General features: G+C 43.5%; 1 protein-coding gene across 3 annotated transcripts; it reads right to left on the bottom strand.

Annotated features, from left to right (window-relative positions):
• Positions 1 to 1,112: 1,112 nt before the first annotated feature.
• Positions 1,113 to 18,389, bottom strand: LOC308101135 (uncharacterized protein). Of its 3 annotated transcripts, none has more exons than XM_080450494.1 (6): positions 18,284 to 18,389; positions 14,727 to 15,134; positions 11,485 to 11,801; positions 8,067 to 8,353; positions 7,080 to 7,312; positions 1,113 to 6,280 (listed from the first exon to the last, which is right to left on the bottom strand). In XM_080450494.1, the coding sequence occupies exons 2-6, from the start codon at positions 14,934 to 14,936 to the stop codon at positions 5,678 to 5,680; spliced, it is 1,650 nt and encodes a 549-aa protein (XP_080306620.1). In that variant the 5' UTR covers positions 14,937 to 15,134; positions 18,284 to 18,389; the 3' UTR covers positions 1,113 to 5,677. The 3 variants fall into 3 exon arrangements, with proteins under 3 accessions (XP_080306620.1, XP_080306621.1, XP_080306619.1); XM_080450495.1 differs by lacking the exon at positions 18,284 to 18,389 and adding an exon at positions 16,584 to 16,625; XM_080450493.1 differs by lacking the exon at positions 18,284 to 18,389 and adding an exon at positions 16,473 to 16,612.
• Positions 18,390 to 19,223: the final 834 nt, after the last annotated feature.

Below are 19,223 nucleotides of genomic sequence, written 5' to 3'. Positions count from 1 at the left end.
TTTCATTTTGTGCATTTTGTCACAATTTTTGCATGTTGAAATTCCATGGTGATGGGCAGGAACTACATGGTAAATGGTGCATTTATAGAACACTTTAATGTGGGCACTTTATAACGTGCCTTACATTCACACACCGACGGCAGAGGAACTAACCCAGGGGGAAGTCGGGGCTCGAACCGAGAACCTTCCCATTCCCAAGCAACTGCTCTACCACCACTGAGTCACTGTTGCCCACAACCATATATACGTATAGAACCACTTGTATAATACTAGTATAATTGTATTCACGCTGGGCAAGACCTCATCGGTTGTGTCTAAATGGAAGTACCGGAATTTGGCTGAAGTACCGCCCAAGGAAATGACGTTGATGCTTTAAAAAAGATCAGTTTCCGGAAATACAAAAACGGAAGTCCCGCCCCCTATAGACCCTCTCTGCATTAGGTCGTGACCAGGCTTTTCTCCTCGGAGGATGAGTAAAGGCTGGGAACGAGGCAACATTTTATTTATCTAGTCACTGCTATGTTAACGTGTGTTAGAAAAGCATTAGACTGTAAATCTCAAACACAGTTTAAAGATAATAAAATAACATGTAAAATACGCACTCAGGTGGCCCAGTGGTAAAGTATCTGGCCACCACCGCGGGGGTTGTGGGTTCAAACCCACCGTGGTGCGTCCGGCTTTACAAACACAATTGACACGTGTTCGGGGGACGGAAACCGGGCGGGTAGGGTCGTATTGGTCATTGCACATATTCCTACGGGCTGGGGGCGGCACCTGTCAGCAGGGAGTGTTGGGCGGGAGGAGTAGGACGAAGACTCTACGTCTTCCCAGTGGGGGCTCCTCACTGGCAGGTGAGTCAGTCGGATACAACAGCACTGACAACACACAAATGTGGGGAGGAATTAATTGGAATAACAACTAAATTGGGGGGAAAAGCACATAAAAAAAACATAGTAACAGTAAAATGATGGTAAAAATGGTCTTCAAGTAAACATACATCTTGAAATTACTTACTTTGTACCCAACAGTCAAAAACACTATGTACATTTTATCGAATAGAACAAAGACAATGACATCACCCCCAGAACGACATCACACAGGTCAGAAAAAAACATCTTTCAAAGATTTATTACAAAACGCAAACATGTCAAACAGGATGAATTCTATTGGCAAAACACGATAAACAGACCAAAACAGAACCGAACCGAACAGAACAGAGCAAAACAGAACAGAACAGAACACACACACACTCATCAACACAATATGACTCTAAATGCAAAACCTCTGCTGATATCGTTGGAATAATAAAACAAAAAAAAAGCAAATGAAAGAGAACGGGGTCATTTTGTCATCCTGACAGGGAGGAAAGTACCAAGCGGTTTTGTTTCATCTTTTTCCATATATATAATTTGTCACGTGGGTGGACAGGGATTAGCGCTCGGTAGGTGTGTGTATCGTCGCTGTCGGGCAGAAACCTCTTATCTCCATATTTTGACTTTGTGTGTTTTTTTCGTAAATTAACGCCCTACTTGATCATACTACAAGCATCACACAAAAGCACCAAAAGTAGCAGATCTACAAGCTCGAAACGTGGCTCGAAACGCGGCTCGAAACGCGGCGCGAAACGCGGCGCGAAGCGACGCGTTTTGAGCTTGTGGATCTGCTACTTTTGCTGTTTTGGAATTTGAATCCTGATAAGTAACAGTTTTGGACATATGAGGTTTCCACCCGACAGAGACGATGTCTTTGCTGTCGGCCAGAAACCTTGTATCTCCATATATTTTTTTATGTTTTTCTTTTCATAAATGAACACCCTACTTTGTCGTGCAAGTGATAGATTCGCTGATCTACAAGCTCACATGTCACGACGAGACGCGTTGTGAGCTTGTAGATTTTCTTGAAGTGAAGGTGAAAGTTGGTTAAGTGCGTCTGTGTTGGTTTTATAAATAGAGCTACAGCTACTGATCCGATGGAAAGCATTAACCAGAGCTTGTGATCCACTGGAACAACAGCTTATTTTCTCCGTTTCCTGAAACGTTTTTTTTCCGGACACACAAGGTTTTCCCACGCGACAGTGACGACATGCAACTATACCTCCGCAATCACCCACCCCAGCATCCTTTCTCATCAGCCTAAAAAACACATAAATAGCTTCACAATTAAATTAAAAGAGTTCCAATTCCAAGCAGTAAAATGTTATTCACAAGCAGGCAGTACCCTCATTTGTGCTTCAAAGTCCACAAGCACACAACCAAAAAAAAAGAAAAGGGTCCTCGAGTTTGTTTGTCGTTTTCTTTTTGCATTGCGTCTGTACAAGCTTCCAGGTTGCACCGCCCACCTGACCGTGTGTGTGTGTGTGTGTGTGTGTGCGTGTGCGTGTGCGTGTGCGTGTGCGTGTGCGTGTGTGTGTGCGTGTGTGTGTGTGTGTGTGTGTGTGTGTGTGTGTGTGTGTTGGGTATGATTGGGGACAGCTAGGTTTGGCTTGGCCTCCTAAACAGCCTATCTTGAAATCTTCTTGTGAATCTCATTCAACACCATTAATATATATATATTTTTTATATATATACTATATATATATTACAACTTGTGTTTCAAACTCTTAAATAGGCCTATTAGAAGAAGTGCAGTTTCCCCCCCCAAAACATCATCAATACATTGAACTGTCAAAATATGAAATCCACAGTTATGACATCATTATGGAGATTATTTTCACGGGGGATATTTTGCACATTTTGTCCAAAATACTGTAAAATCAGCGGCGGGTTCTTGCAGAGCTACTATCTTACACACATACACACATACACACATATACACACACACGCTCACATGCACACACACGCTCTCACATACACACACACACACGCACATACGTTTGTAATACTACATTTGTGAGGACGTCAACATTTTACGACAACGTTGAAAACAGCCAGAAAACTACAGCCAACAAATACGAGATAATACGAGCTCGATCTGCTATTTTTTGGGGTCCATGACGCTGGCTCGCTACGAAAGATAAATCAGGCAAACTCTAATCCTAACCCCTAAAACTAACCTATAAATGTGTAATCCTAAAACTAACCCCAAACTGACTCTTTTTCTAATTGTAAGCCTGACAAAAAACAAATCATCATAAATCATGTAATCATAAAACCACCCTTTCTCTTCTACCAGGAAAAGGTCTATTCTCACGTTCTACAGGCCCTCATAAGTATAGTAATACAAGTATGTGTACACACACACACACACACACACACACACACACACCCACACAGACGCACGCACACGCACGGGGCAGAAATCTAAACCACACAAGAGACTAGTCTTCAGGTTCTACTCGTCATGCACACATAAACAGAGTTGAGGCCGTATTGATGACAAAACACGATGGCTTTCATTTGAACCTGATTGGATTTCATATTCTTGACGCTTAATAATACTACTAGTAATAATAATAATTTAACACACGGGAACGTCGAATATCAAACAAGCCATAACATTGACCAACCAATCAGAACGCCGTACTGTCAGGAACTATAGCCTAAATCCAGTGGGTTCTCATCAAAGCCAGTCAAGGTCATGGAGGTCAGAAATGTCTTCTTGGTTGCTCTGAGTCAGTGGTTCTAAAACTGTTTTCCTGGACCCCCGTGACTCTGTGAGAGTGTACAAATGGAACCAAATTTACAGACCTGTAAAGGGTCCATTTGGAACCCCTTCAAGGAACCCTGAGGGTCCCTGAACCACACTTTGAGAACCGCTGCCCCAAGTGCAGAGAGCCACAAACTCCAATAAAAAATTATAGAATCTCAAAAGTTTCCCTCCGCTTTCTTCAAACTTGTTCAACCATTTTAAGAATGTTTCAATGATTTTTTATTTATTTTTATGTTTAAAAAAGATGCATATCTACAAGCTCATAACGCACTGCATTGCGGAACATTCTGAGCTTGTAGATCAGCTGTTTTCGCTATTTGTCGTACAACAAACGTATATAGGGTTTAAGTGGTTAATCTGCCCTCAGGGATCAGTAAATATATCAGTCTATCAGAACACAACAACTAAACAACTCCACTGCAGGTTGTTGGGTCTTACATTTCTGCCTTTTGAATGCCGAAAATGTTCTTCTTTCTAGGAGTTTCTAGGCTCATCGCTCAGCAGCCATATTGGCAAGAATTTGGGTCCGCTTCCTTACTTCCCTAACAGGTCTTACCAAGTATATTACCAGTTGGTTCTCAAACTTTTAAATTTCAAGGAGTGTTACATTTGTACACTGTCAGTTACACACCCGTAAGGGACCATTTGGACCACACTTTGAGACCCACTGGTGTAGCAGAGTGTTTCCAGTGGGCACAATATCAGCACCCTGACTCTGTTTGACCAGAACTGAACAAAACCTTAATTAGCATCATTGGTAATACCTGGGATGGAAGGAAGGAAGAGGCCCAATGTCTTGCCAATATGGCTGCTGTGCATAGAGCCTATTTCTTGCCAATATGGCTGTCGTGCATATAGGACCTATTCTGGGTAATACATCGAGTAAAAAAAAACTTTTCAGAACATGATGAGAACCAGGGGTCTCGCTGCTTTGAGTCAGGAAGAGTTGAACACGCTGGAGGATGTTAGGATGTTCAGATGAGAAAACAACAAATCACATGTTTATAGTGTTAAATAAGTGATGCTTATGTGTGATCATTCATTTATAGGTATGGGCTGGTCTGCGACACGGAACACCCGGGGTGTAAAAAAAAATTATTATGGAAGCGACAATTTGAACCCTGACCTGCAACCCTGCCTCCCTGCGCTGTCTGAGAGGGAATGTCCAACGTCCAAATATAAATAATCAAATCATTTTTCTTGTTTTTTTTTGTTTTTGTTTTCAGGGGTAATGATGGAGAGCGCAAGCTAATCAACAAAAAGCAGAGAGGAGATGAGAGGTAGGTGGGTAGGTGGGCGGGTAGGTAGGTAGGTAAGGTAGGTAGGTAGGTAGGTAGGGGTAGTTACGGTAGGTATTGGGGTAGGTTGGTAAGGTGGGTAAGGTAGGTAGGTATGTAGGTAGGTAGGGGTAGTTACGGTAGGTATTGGGGTAGGTTGGTAAGGTGGGTAAGGTAGGTAGGTATGTAGGTAGGTAGGGGTAGTTACGGTAGGTATTGGGGTAGGTTGGTAAGGTGGGTAAGGTAGGTAGGTATGTAGGTAGGTAGGGTAGGTAGGTGGGTAAACAGTAAGGAAGGTACTAATGTTTCACTTGAAAGTAATCCAAACCCTATTCCCTTTGAGCGACGGGCTAAATGGTCATTCACGAGCGTATATGGACATAACACGACCATAATCCATGACCATATATGGACATATAATGATCAGATGTCATACAGTACAGCATCCACAGTCTGAAACCCCACCCTGATGGATGTGTGGAAGAATGGGGGGGGTTGAAGGGAGGGACCATCAGATGGTTTGTGGGTGGCTGGCTGGAGGGGGGTGGGGGGGGGAGGGGGGGCGTGGGTCCTGATTGGTTCATTCAGAGTCTGTACTGTCCATGGGCGCCCCCTCCAAGTCCATCATCAGCGCTCTAGCTCCTCCCATCGCCTTGGCAATGGCGGCGTTGTTGTTCCCGCCGCCCCCCTCCCCCCCGCCCTCCCTGTGCGTCTTCTTGTGTCTGGAGAAGCTGGAGGAGTGCATGAAGGTCTTACTGCACAGCGTGCATCTGTACAGCTTCCTGCCGGGCGCCGGGGGCGGGGCCGAGTGCGACAGCGCGTGCGACTTCTCGTGCGCGCGCGCCTCCGCCTGCCGGTGGAAGGCCTTGCCGCAGAAGCCGCAGGCGAACTTGCCGCCCCGCCCCCCACCACCGACCCCTCCCCCCCCCCCCTCCTCCTCGGTGGGTCTGCATGTGGCGCGCCAGGCTGGAGGCGTGGCTAAAGCACTTGCCGCACTGGCTGCAGCCGTGGGAGCCGGCGCCTCGCTTGCGGCCGCCTCCCCCCCTCGCCGCCGTTGTCATTCCTCCTCCCCGTACCCCTCCTCCTCCTCCTCCCTCCTCGTCCTCCTCATCCTCGTCCTCGTCGTCCTCGGAGGCCGGGGAAGGAGCGGCGGCGAGGGGAGGGGGAGCCCCCCGCTTGGCCCCGCCTCCCCCGCCGCCGCGGCGCCGGCGGCGCCGGTTCTTCTTGCAGAGCGTGTAGAAGTTGGGCTTGTCCCTGGAGCACAGCTTGAGGCGGATCTTCAGGTCGGAGGAGCTCTCTCCCAGGTTCTCCTTGCCGGCCGTGTAGCCGCCCAGCAGCTCCTTCACGTGGTTCACCTGGAGGGACGTCACCGGCACAACATGTTAAGTTGGCGATTCATTTGTCATAAAAATTGGGGCCGTAATATCAAAGTGCTTTAATCCATTAAGACCGCGAACGCATCTGTGTCATTTTAAGATTTCTTTGGCTATTAAACCACAATTAAACAATAGAACGCAGTTCTGGCAGCCCACGGATTAATTCAATAGAACGCAGATCTGTGTCTATGGCAGTCAATGTGTTAAAAAATTGCAGATCTACAAGCTCATAGCGCGGCACTCGGTGCACCAATAATCAAAACAAATAATAAAAACAGAACATGCTGCGTACTTAATACTTTTATACTTTCAACTGTTTTTCAAAATAGTGGAAATAGACAAACCAGCTCAAAACACGTTGTTATTTCCACAATTTTTTAATTGGATGAATTCAATCAGCTGAAAGATAACGATTCTGACGGTTATGCAAAAATAACCTTATTTTACTCAGGGGAGGTTCTCTGAACAAATGATCTTTCTCTAACACAGACACACACTCATTAAAACCTGGGAGCTGACCAGTACAACCACAGTATTCTACTGTTGGCCACTGAGCAGCTCCACTGTCGCAATTTGGGGATTCAGTGCCTTGCTCAAGGACACTTTGCGGTGTTGGGGGAGGGGTGAGTGGTGACCATTCACTTTTTTTTCTGGAATCGAACCGGGAACCTTACATTTACGAACTCGCTCCTCTAACTTTTAGGCCACCGCTGCCCCCAAATTGCGACCAGGCGATATATTATGTGATGATGGTGATATACTGGGGCCCTGGGTTCACCTGGTGCTTGGAGAGATGGGTGGAGGTCCTAAAGGTCATGTCACACTGGGGACAGGCGTAGAACTTCTCGCCGCCCTGAGACACCGCCACCACGGCGGGGGGCTGGTGGTTCTGATCCGACGCCTTGCCCTCCCTCTGCTGCCTCCGCTTGCCCTTCCTGCCCTTGTTGGGGGACTTGAACCCGCGGCGCAGGTTGGCGTTGGGGGGCGAGATCTCTGCGTCCTTGGGCAATCCTTTTGAATAGAGTGGGGGTGCGACAGTTAATCAAACTAATCAATGATTTATTTTTTGCATGGCACTGTTTGTACAACGAAGTATCAGAATGGATCTCCGCAAAAGGTTCCGTCAAAAATGTTTGATTCTACCCATATGGCAAATTTTAAGATAAGCTCTTTAGATCCTTGTAGTTTTATCTACATGCTTTAACAGGGCTTAATGTTTTCTTCTAGAAGCCTTTTCTGTGGGGATAACTAATGCCCCCACGGTATTGTACCTTACGGATGCGTACATTTCACATTTGTGAAAGCATTCAAACAACGTGCAGAAAGACGGGTTAAATGAATGCAGAGTAAGGATACTCCGTCTGACTGTATCTGTATCCGTACTAAACGTTGAGTATGAACGAGCCTTAAAGGGATAGTTCACCCCCAAATGACTTTTTTTCTATTGATTCATCACCCCATGGAGACTTGAATTCATGGATATTTTTTTAGTTTTTGTCGCAAAAGAATATCCATGAGTATCCATGAATTCAAGTCTCCATGGGGTGACTAATCGATAGAAAAAAAGTCATTTTGGGAGTGAACTATCCCTTTAAGTGCTCAGTCAGACGAATCAATTTAGTTGACAATAGAAAAAAACCTATGACAATTGTTCTGTGTCAATTCGTTGATAAATACAAAATAAATTATAAAAAAAACACGCTTTGAGATTAAGTAATTGATAGAATAACCTAAAAAAATAATTGATATTTTTCCAGCCCCCCACCTTTGAACTTGAACTCCTTCTTGTGAACGAGGCGGTGCCGGGACAGGCTGGAGCTGTGGTTGAACTCCTTGCCGCAGATGTTGCATGGGTGAATGCGTCGCTTGCCGTGCAGCCGCAGATGGCTGCCCAGCATGCGGCTGCCTTTGAACGCCATGCCGCAGTGAGGGCACGTGTAGCTCAGCTCCGCGGGAACGGTCGACGTCAGCATCACGGGCCGCTTGGAGGGGATCGAACCCGCGACCTTGCCGGTGTGCGTCTGCTGGTGTCGATACAGGCTGGACGCGTGGCTGGGAATTAGAACAATGTTGAGGAGAGTTAATGATGATATTAGTCCTTCTATAAATGCACAAAATCTGTGTGTCTGCCGCAAATCTCAAGAACCATTCGACTTCAAACTTGTCGTCAGTGGTGGAAAAAGTACTCAAATGTTTTACTTAAGTAAAAGTATCAATACTGCAATGTAGAGGTACTCTGTTACAAGTAAAAGTCCAGAATTTACTTTTACTTGAGTAAAAGTGCAAAAGTATTGGCATCAAAGTGTACTTAAAGTACCAAAAGTAAAAGTACTTTAAAAAAAATGCAGAGCTTGTAGATCGGCTATTTTCAAATAGCCTAGGTATAAAATAGGGCTTAAGTGGTTAATGTATGTTTTATAATGTAATAATGTACATCTGCAAAGTAACAACTAAAGTTTTCAAATAATTGTAGTGGAGTAAAAGTACAATATTTGCCTCTGAGATGTAGTTGAGTAGAAGTAAAAGTATTGAAATTGGAAATACTCCAGTAAAGTAAAAGTACCTCAAAATTGTACTTAATTAATTACAGTACATGAGTAAATTGACTTTGTTACTTTACTCCACTGCTTGTCGTGTGTATCGCCAAGGACCCGAGGGAGTAAGGTGCCCAGTATGGGCAGATCAGCGGTTCTCCAAAAACAACAAAAAATCCACAAATCTGTGTCTGTCTCCTTTGTCTCTTTTATGCCATAAATGGACATCCCTGACGTCATCAATATTACTGGCCACCAGGAACTGTGATAATGGGTGCTGACTCCACTAAGTACTCTTTAAAACACAAGTACAATGGGTATTGCATAACCGAAGGGCTATGTGTTGCGAATGGGCATCTCACTAGTAATAATGATAATGATGTATGAGTGCCATGCTGAGTAGGAATTACAATGACACTGCTAATAATTGTCTATGAATTCCGGGAATCTCTGTTTGCATATCTCGAGAACAGTTTATCCGATCAACTTCACACGTCACACCTAGTGCAGTGCCACTACAAGCTCACAACGTGTCGCTATTAGGGATGTTAGCAATGTGTCAACTTTCGATTTTCAGCTCCTGTCAATTCTAAAAATAGTTTTGTTTGACAGCACTATATGTTTTTGTTTGTCTTTGTTTTACATTTTTAATACGTTTTTTTCAATGGCTTGTTGAAAAACGTTACTGTTTTCCAAAACAGCCAGTTCAAAATGTAAAAAATCATAAAATGTTTTCCAATTGGGAGAGAGTGTCTGTGCTGCGCTAGTGCACGTCCGGTCTGGTCGTGTGCGCGATGACTAGTTTTGTTTACTTTCTGCTTGTACATGCTTGAAAGCCCGCTTGAAAATGGCAGCTTCACATAGGAGTGCGGTGTGGGACGATTTTGTCAAGATTGGCTAAAGATTGGATAAAACAGTGCAATACAAATTGTGCAGCACAAAGTATGCGTATCAACAGTCTGTGATGTCAAATCCCATTAAAGCGAGACACCCCAAAGCCTTCACCCAAGCAAAGCAGAATGGCAGACTTCACCGTTAAACCTCGCCATTGTGATGACCGGCAGGCAGAAATGATCACTGATTTGACAGCCAAAATGATAGCCGAAGATGCCTATTAGCGTTGTCGAGGGGAAAGCCTTCTCTGAGCAGATGGCATTTCCAGAATACACTGTGACCTGTCACCAAACAATGACAGCGCCACGAGAGAGAGAAGGTAAGCTGAGGTACAGTAACCGGAACGATCACCCCAAAACACACTCGCCCCCATTTTTTTACTGAGGTTACGTTTAGGGGTACCTGGTGGCGACCGTTCCCAGGTTGCCGGATTTGATCCAGGGCGACCGTGTTTTGGTGAGAGCATTCTTGTATTCGCTGAGGTAACCGGAACGCTCCATAAGATATTATAAATGTTTACATCAAGGCCATAAAGTTACATATTGTTGAACATGTTGTGTTGTTACTATTATTATTTGGCATCGGGAAGGAGAGCTGAGCCTAACATCATTCTTCCTAATTAGTCAAACATAGGCCTTGTTAGTTATAAACGCCCTAACATACAACGTCACACTGATAAGAAACAGTATGCGCGCGCAAGCCGGCACCAAATGAACCCCACCGCTCATAAGATGCAATGTAAAAGTGGTCACAGCCTTACGTGTAAAAATGCATCCCATCAAACTTTCAGATGCTGTTTTTCTCCCAGTGTGGAGGAAGAATGCTTAGGATTTTTACTGTGATCTCTCGCTCTTGAAATATATATATCCTGGTTTCTGTTGTGTGTAAACAATAATAGCAATTCAAAGCAGTTGTCCCCCAAACCCCACCTCCAGTGGCTGTCATAAGAACGGAGCGAGCGCTCTATGATCATGGCACCAGAACCTACTCTTGCTCACGCAGCTGCAGCCCGCCAAGCCTAATTTATGCTCGCGAAGGTGTCACGCGCCGAGAATAGCAGACCTCCAAGCTCACAACGGTCGCATCCGCGACGCGGTTGTGAGCTTGTATGTCAGCTATTCTCAGTGCGCAATACCTTTGTGCGGTGAAGTATATATGTCTCGCTAGGGCGCGCGCCTCGCTAGCCAACACACAAGAGGTTGAATGAACTGACACAAGCGCACCCCAAAACAACAGGTTTAGGGATCTGTTGGGAATTGATTACATGAAACAGTCACCTGTGCGTCCAGTCTCAATGTTGGTAAACAAATAATTGGTCTATATAGGCTGCTGTAGCCAGATTAAACAAGCGTTCTGTGTTAATAAACACATGTTTACAATTTTCATTTTTATTATCATTAGAGCTTTGATGCCAATTCTAAACAATTCTAACCCTTCTAAAAGGCTGCAGTTGTGGGTGCTTATAAGGAAAGTGCAGTTTGCGCTCTCCTCTCCTCTCCTCAGCGCAGTGCAAAGAAAAGAGTAACGAAAATTGATCGACACATCCATAAATGCCAACGACACGTCGACGCGCAAAATACTGAGTCGTTCACATCCCTAATCGCAAAGCGACCCGTTGTGACCTTGTAGATCGTCTATTTTTGCAAATTTTGCATGACACTCACGACGAAGTAGGGCATTAAGTGGCGAAAAAAAACTGAAAGGTTTAAATACAGCCACGATTTATAAACAGTACAATTACTGTATAATGATCACCTGTAGCATTTCCCACAGTAGGTGCATCGGTACTGCCTGTCGTCGGGGACGTAGTCAGCCTGGTCCGAATCTCCGTCTCCGTCCTCCTCCTCCTCATCCTCCTCATCGTCATCCTCTCCTTCTCCATCCTCCTCCTCATCCTCCTCTTCTTCCTCCTCCTCCCCCGCCTCCTCCTCCTCCTCCTCCCCCCCTCCCTCGCCCCTGATGGCGTCCTCCTCCGGGTCCGAGTCGGTCTTGATCTCCACGCTCTGCTCGATCACCTCGCAGGGGTACACCTCCTCGTACGGCACGAAGAACGCCTCCTCTGCACCCTCAACCTTCAAACCAAGTACACTTAATCAAGGACTATACTTTGAGGTACAATGTGAGGTACTTTTACTTGATTCTTTTACGTTTTCTAATACATGAAGCATCGCGTTAGTTCAGTCAGGGCACGGGAGTCATATACTGTACGCCTCAGCTGTTATCAGCTGTCAGTTGCTTTCAATCAGCCACGCTTTTCTACACACCAATCACACCTCATTCCCTCAACAAGGCGGTCCGTTTAAATACGGCTCCCTCTTACACTGGATCTCTGCTTTTCAATTGCTGCCACACTCTGCTGCTGCTGGCAAAGCTTGCCTCCACCACCCCAGCCTCCACCTTATAGTTCAGAGTCTTGCATTACCCAAATGTTTAAACTGAATGTTAAACTGAAATACATGTGTGCATGGCTCTAATTTAAACTGAAATTCAATGTTTGCATGGCTCTAAACTGATTTAATGTTCTATGGCTTTAATGTTAAACTAGATTCAAGTTTGCATGACTCAAGTTAATCTGATTAAATATCCTGCTATGGGCCCGCTCTTGTGGGGGGTTTTGCATAGCGTTGCTTAGCATGGTGCTTAGCAGAATTTAGGGAACATCTTAAGGAGCGGAGCCATTAACGCCAAGTTTAACTGTATTCCATTTGTTGCAATAAATGGTTAAATCTACTTATGACGTGAGTGTTCCTGACTGAATTTCTATACTTTGCGGATTTGGATTATTATTACAAAACGACAATGTACATTAAACCCTTTTATACTTCGGCTCCGGGCCGTCATTTGGGGCAACCCGTATCGTTAACATTTAACCTCAAATTCAGTTATTTTATGAATATGTGCTCCACCTCTCCACGTTTTTGGTACGTTAATCAGATTTTAGATTGGCACTGAGTGCATCACAATCCACGCCCATCCATTTACATGTGCCATGTGACACACATGTTATTAGTTGTCTTGTCTGCAACCGTTACCACTTTAAACATGGCATCCCTATTTTTGGTCACATCATTATTATGGGCAAAGACACATTTTAAAACAATTAATCTATAGCAGGGGTCTTCAACAGGGGCTCCGTGACCCCTAGGGGGTCCTCAGAGTTACTACAGGGGGGCCGTCAAATCTTTGTGTGATTGGAACTTTTTTTTACATTATTAACCACTTGAACCCCAGCATGTAGCATCCCTATTCTGAGGGGAACATTAGCCGAATCTACAAGCTCACAACGCCTCGCGCTGCGAGGCGTTGTAAGCTTGTAGATCGGCTATTTTTGGACAAAGAAGTTTGGTGTAGAGGTAAAGTATTGAGGGTGTATTAAGTGGTTAACTGTCTGAAAATAAACATTAACATGAAACCAACAAACACAACGCTAAACAATGATAGTGCTGTCAAACAATATTATAGAATATGTAGCGGGGGTCCCTGCTTCATCTCTCTCTCAGCTAAGCGGTCCTTGGCCTGAAAAATATTGAAGGGACACGTTGTGAGAAAACAGGGTTTAAGTGGTAAACGTGGAGTTTTTTTTTGTTGCCACCCCCTAGTTTGAAACAACGCCTCTGCTTCGTCTGTTTTCCAAAACGTTTGATTCATTTTTTTAAAGAAATTGGGGGGAAAAGTTAAACAGGCCATTCATAATGAGTACTCAAGTACAATGAATTGAATTTGAATACAGGTCTTTTACTTGTAACTTGAGTATTTCTACATTGTGGTAGGGTCAGAACAATGGCTTCTATTTCAGTATGCTAACTCTCTAACAGGAAGAGCTTGGAATTCCCATCAATTATGTCCCTGGTATAGGCAGGTTTCTGAACTGTCTGAGATGCAGAGTGAGTAGACAGACATGGTGCCATCTTTCTTATAATGAGCATTAGTGAGGACCTAGAGGCTCTATGCACAGCAGCCATATTGCGAAGAAATTGGGCCTCTTCCTTACTTCTTTCACAGGTCTTAACAATTCTACTAATTAAACCATTTAGCACAAAAACTAATGTCACCCAATGTATTACACCTGTAATGTTCTCTTCTGAATTCTGAGTGTACAGCACAGTGGTTCTCAAACGTTTCAATTTCAAGGACCCCCATAACTGTACATAAAAAAGAGTGTACAAATAGAACCAAATGGACCCTTACGGATACATTTGGTTCCATGTGTACACTCTCAGAGTTACACACCCGTAAGGGGCCATTTGCCAACCCCCTCAAGGAACCATGAAGGGCCCTGGACCACACTTTGAGACCCACTGGTGTAGCAGAGTGTTTCCAGTGAGCCAACATGCACTATATCAGCAACCCTGACTCTGTTTGACCGGAATGGAACACAACCTTAATCAGCATCATTGGTAAAACCTGTGAAGCAAGTAAGGAAGAGGCCCGATTTCTTTCCAACATGGCTGCTGTGCATAGAGCCTGCGGATTATACCAGTGTCAGTTACCTTATGTGGACTCTATGCGGCCATAACTAACGTCCATAGCATATCGATTCATGTACAGTATATTATGTGCTGCTACTGTATGCTCACGCACCTTATGTCGTACCTCAGGTACTTACAGCACCGAATAGATATACGGTACTATGTGTAAATATGTAGATCATTTGCTTGTTTTTATTGATTGATCTCTCTTCCGTCTTGCCCCCTTCTTCTTCTTCCCTTTCTCTTAGGTCAACAACTAAAACGATGTAGAGCTTGCACAAAAACAAATTTCACCCACGGTTTTACACCTGTAAACCAGACCCATAGAGAGAGAGAGTTATGATCTCGCCGCAAAGCGGGCCTTTATGGGCTATAGTTCCAAACATCGGAACTTCCTCATTGAGATAGACAGAGCATTTCCGCATTCCATGCTTACGATGGGAGTCTATGCTAGTGCCGTCACTCTCATTCTAGATCACGCTGCTGTAAACCTGTGACAATAAAGTTGTCCTCCACTGTACGCTGTACCTTCATGAGCTGTTCGGCGGTGAGCAGCTCGGTGGTGGTCTCGTCCTGGTCCTTCTTGACGCAGGAGATGGTGAACTTTGACCCCACCTCGGCCCACTTCACCACGTACTCGATGGGCTGCGTGTCCAGCTCCACCGTGATGAAGTCGGCGCCCAGCGCGTCCGGCTCCGACGAGGTCAGCTCCACCCCCGTCTCACAGTCCACCTCCATCTTTTTTTAGTCCCAAGACCAGACCGGACGGACGGACGGACGCACGGGAACGCGGCGGCGGCGGCGGCGGGGACACGCGGGCGAACGGGGGGGGGCACGCCGGGCCGCGCCTTTCCTGGAGGTCGAGGTCTGATGAAGATCAGCAGTGATGATGATGATGATGATGAGGATATTTTGGGTTTTAAACGGTCCGTAGCTCTGGAAGAGACAGAGAGACATTGACACAATGATGATGGCCTAGAACAAGGGTTGAGGTTCCCAGACTTTTCAGGCCGTGACTCCCCAAGATTGTAAGTCGCTCTGGATATAAGAGTGTCTCCTAAATGCCTAAATTGCAAATTGTAAAACAAACATTAACCACATTCAACCTGGCGTCCCTATTTTGTGCATGTCATTATAGGCGAGAACGTTCACAAAAAAATGTTTTCTGAAATGTCACCATTTCCATTTTGCAAAAAAAAAACAATCTACAAGCTTGTAGATCTGCTATTTTTGCTATTTGTGTGTGTGTGTGTGTGTGTGTGTGTGTGTGTGTGTGTGTGTGTGTGTGTGTGTGTGTGTGTGTGTGTGTGTGTGTGTGTGTGATATCATGTGGCCGTTTGGATATCGTAATATCCTGATATCTTCATTGAAATAGAGACAGAAAGAAACAGAAAAACAGGTCAAATATGTCAATATGAACACAGCAATACACAGTTGTATGTGTGTGTGTGTGTGTGTGTGTGTGTGTGTGTGTGTGTGTATATATATATATATATATAGGCCTAAAGGTGGCATGGGAATGGAATTACAGTAAAGCGATGCCATTTTCTGAACAAACCTATAGCTAGTAGTAGAATAGCTATTCTACCATTTATCTTTATCACTTAGTTATTATATAGATGTATATTTTGTGAAAGCACCACAATATCAATATTGAAGTCTTTGGTCAAAGATGTACTCTGATACTAAACCTTGTCTGTATCGCCCAGCCGTACTTCACTACCACCATCTACAGTACAGTACATTTGTAGATCTACAAATATCCAATACAACACATAATATATGCCATTAATAAACAGATGTTAAACACACATAAAATATGCATGAGTCCACAACAACAACACATAAAGACAGTTCCATCCCACCATGTCCGACCCAATGCCAACAACACAACGACACACAATGATCATATTTCTACACCGATAAACCACTTTGATTATTACAACAAAAACATATTATTTTAACCACTTGAACCCCAGCATCGGTAGTGTGAGGAAAGCTTTCCCTGAAAACAGCAGATCACAACGCAACGCAAGGGCTTGTAGATCGGCTATTTTCAGCGAAAGCTTTCCCCACACAATAACATAAAACGGAAAAGACACTAGTATTGAGCCCTGGGGGGCTCCGGTTAACCCATATGGGGTTTTAATGGGTTAAATAAACCATGTCCCTCTGAGCTGTATTATATAGGAGGGAAAATGCATTCCTCTGGCAACAACCACTGCTTATAACAACGTTAATGCACCGTTATTCCGCTGTTTATACCGTCTTTACCTTCAAGATGTTGATGGGAAAACGTCCCGAATATTTAATAAAAATATTTTTTTAAATCTATAACGTGAGCTGAGAGAGAAAATCCGCCGACAATAAACAGGAAATACATACAGTAACAGTCAGTCTGGTGCGCGAGAGATGGGCGGCGCGCGGTGCATTGTGGGAGAGGAGGATTAAATGGATTGTTCTTCTGTCTGGACGGGGTGGTGTTACGCGCAACGCGGTGACCCGTGGAATTCTGTCCCCTCCATCTGGACGGGGTGGTGGTACGCGCAACGCGGTGACCCAGTGGAATTGTGTCTCCAGACTCTCCACTGAAGGTGGCGCTGTTCTACTAACGCTCAAGGCAGGATTTAATCAGTAAGCTGCATTAATCATGTTATCACGTACTTCCAGTGATGGAAAAAGTACTCAATTTGTTTACTTAAGTAAAAGCATCAATACTGTAATGTAGAGATACCCTGATACAAATAAAAGTCCGGAATTCTGTCTCCCCTGAAGGTGGCGCTCTTGTACACTTGAGGCAGGATTTTAATCAGTAAACAAAACATTTTTTTTACTCAAGTAAAAGTATCAATACTGCAATGTGGAAATACTCTGTTACAAGTAAGAGTCTGGAATTCAAATTTTAAGTATTCATCAATATGTACTTACAGTACCAAAATAGAAAGTTCTCATTTTACAGAAAATGTTCACACGTTGTCAATTGTATAAAATTATTTTGAAAATAGCAGACCTACAAGCTTGTAGATCTGCTATTTTCAAATTGCCGAAATATATATAGGGCGGAAGTGGTTAATGTATATTTTGTAATAATAATCAAAATCTACTAAGTACTAGTAACTAAAGTTTTCAAGTAATTGTAGTGGAGTAAAAAAGTACAATATTTGCTCTGACATGTAGTGGGGTAGAGGTAAAAGTATTGAAAATTTGAAATACTCAAGTAAAGTAAATTTTACTTTACTGGAGTATTTCAAATTTTCAATACTTTTGGTTTTACTTAGTAAAACCATCGCACAATTGTACTTAAGTACAGTACTTGAGTAAATGTACTTAGTTACTTTACACCACTGAGTAAACTGCATTAAGCATGTTATGACGTACAAAACTAATATTACTAATACTAATACTAATACTAAAAATAATAATAATAATATTACTAATAATCAATAAATAACAATAACAAAAACAATAACAATAATAATAAACACAACTTGGCGCCGAAAATATATGTGCCACAACTCTAATGCAACGAACAAACCCTCAAATAGAAACCAACACAGCCAACTCTGCGGTCACACAATTCGTTGGGTCACCAATACGGGTGTAGCACACCAGTGGGTTCGGTTTGACACATCGGTTCAGTTATTCCATCCAAACCAAACATGTTCTACATCCACTGTAGAGTCTGTTATGATTATTAATGATTGATTATTGATTATTACACACAGAGACATAAAGAACCCGATGCATTGGGCCAACAGGGACCCTGTAATCCCCCCCATGTAGCCTACTTCCAATTGTTACCCATAATAATGTCGTTATAACGCCATATGAACGCTATCTATGTATGGTAATGTTACAATACCCTGCTCTAAATGTTCATATTCATAACAATAAATCATCTGAGACATAAAATATATGGAGCAGCACACCGGCATATGACAATGACTGGACAGACAATAACCTCCGTTTGATACTAGATCGACTAGATCTACGAGATCTACTAGAGATCCGCTTCGTGCCGGAATAGGAAGAGTTTTTATGAGCATAAGATGGATTCATAATTCATATGCAAATCAATAACTTACTATAAAGCAGATAATGGCTCATATTTCGGCGGAACGAATAGTCCTGGTGATATTAGTGAGTGTGTGCGTAAGTGTGACAGTGTGTGTGTGTGTGTGTGTGTGTGTGTGTGTGTGTGTGTGTGTGTGTGTGTGAGTGCGTGCGCGCGCGCACTGCCGCACCTCCCGATGCTGCCCAGTGTTGCCAGATTCTGAGAGAGAAATAAGGAACCAGGCCTATGAAAACAAGCCCCGAAGAAGCGACTAAAGGCCACATGAGCACTTGTTGTAGATCTGCTATTTTCAACAAAACATATATATATATATTGAAAAAAAGTGACAAAATGTAGCCTGGCTTCACTCCACTGGGTGAAAGCTTAATTTAGTCTGATAATCAGGCTAGACAAAATGTGGAATATTTTACATGTTAACAACACAAATCTGTGGGTCACTGGCTGGCACAAACTTATTTTCAGATGGGGGTACGCGAACAATCACATATTAATGTGGGGGTCCTTGACATTAAAATGTTTGAGAACCACTTGTTTAAACAACATTTGGGAAGCAAGACCAAATAAACAACCACACTTTAGAAACAAGCCCCCAAAACCACAACCCACACTGGATACAGGACAGGTGCATGGGCAGTCACATAGGGACATCTGGGCACCTCGATGTTAAATTGGCTATTTTGTGGAAAATGTTACAAAATAAAATATTTGGAAAATGGTCTTAAGTAATGTAAAGTATACATGATGTGAACATGCACTGTACAAAATAATAATAATAATAATAATAATAATAATAATAATAAGTGATGTGAAGTATACATGATGTGAACATGCATGGTAGCCTACATTATTATTATAATACATACATTAACCACTTCAGCTCTATACATTTCGTCAATGTGTGCTTGTAGATCGGCTATTTTCAAAAGATGTGTAGGCCCATCGGAAGACTT

This window comes from Gymnoscopelus braueri (genome assembly GCF_963280865.1).
Source record: "Gymnoscopelus braueri genome assembly, chromosome: 14".
Lineage (NCBI taxonomy): Eukaryota > Metazoa > Chordata > Actinopteri > Myctophiformes > Myctophidae > Gymnoscopelus > Gymnoscopelus braueri.
The sequence above is the reverse complement of the archived record's forward strand: the minus strand, read 5'-3'. Positions and strand labels throughout refer to the sequence as shown.

Bases quoted from the DNA above. Each gene is read 5' to 3' on its own strand.
- LOC308101135 (XM_080450494.1), bottom strand. From the start codon at position 14,936: ATGGAGGTGGACTGTGAGACGGGGGTGGAGCTGACCTCGTCGGAGCCG. The intron at 11,802-14,726 runs GTACAGCGTACA...CTTGGTTTGAAG, and splicing joins CCGCCGAACAGCTCATGAAG to GTTGAGGGTGCAGAGGAGGC. The intron at 7,313-8,066 runs GTGGGGGGCTGG...TCTATTCAAAAG, and splicing joins GAAGGAGTTCAAGTTCAAAG to GATTGCCCAAGGACGCAGAG.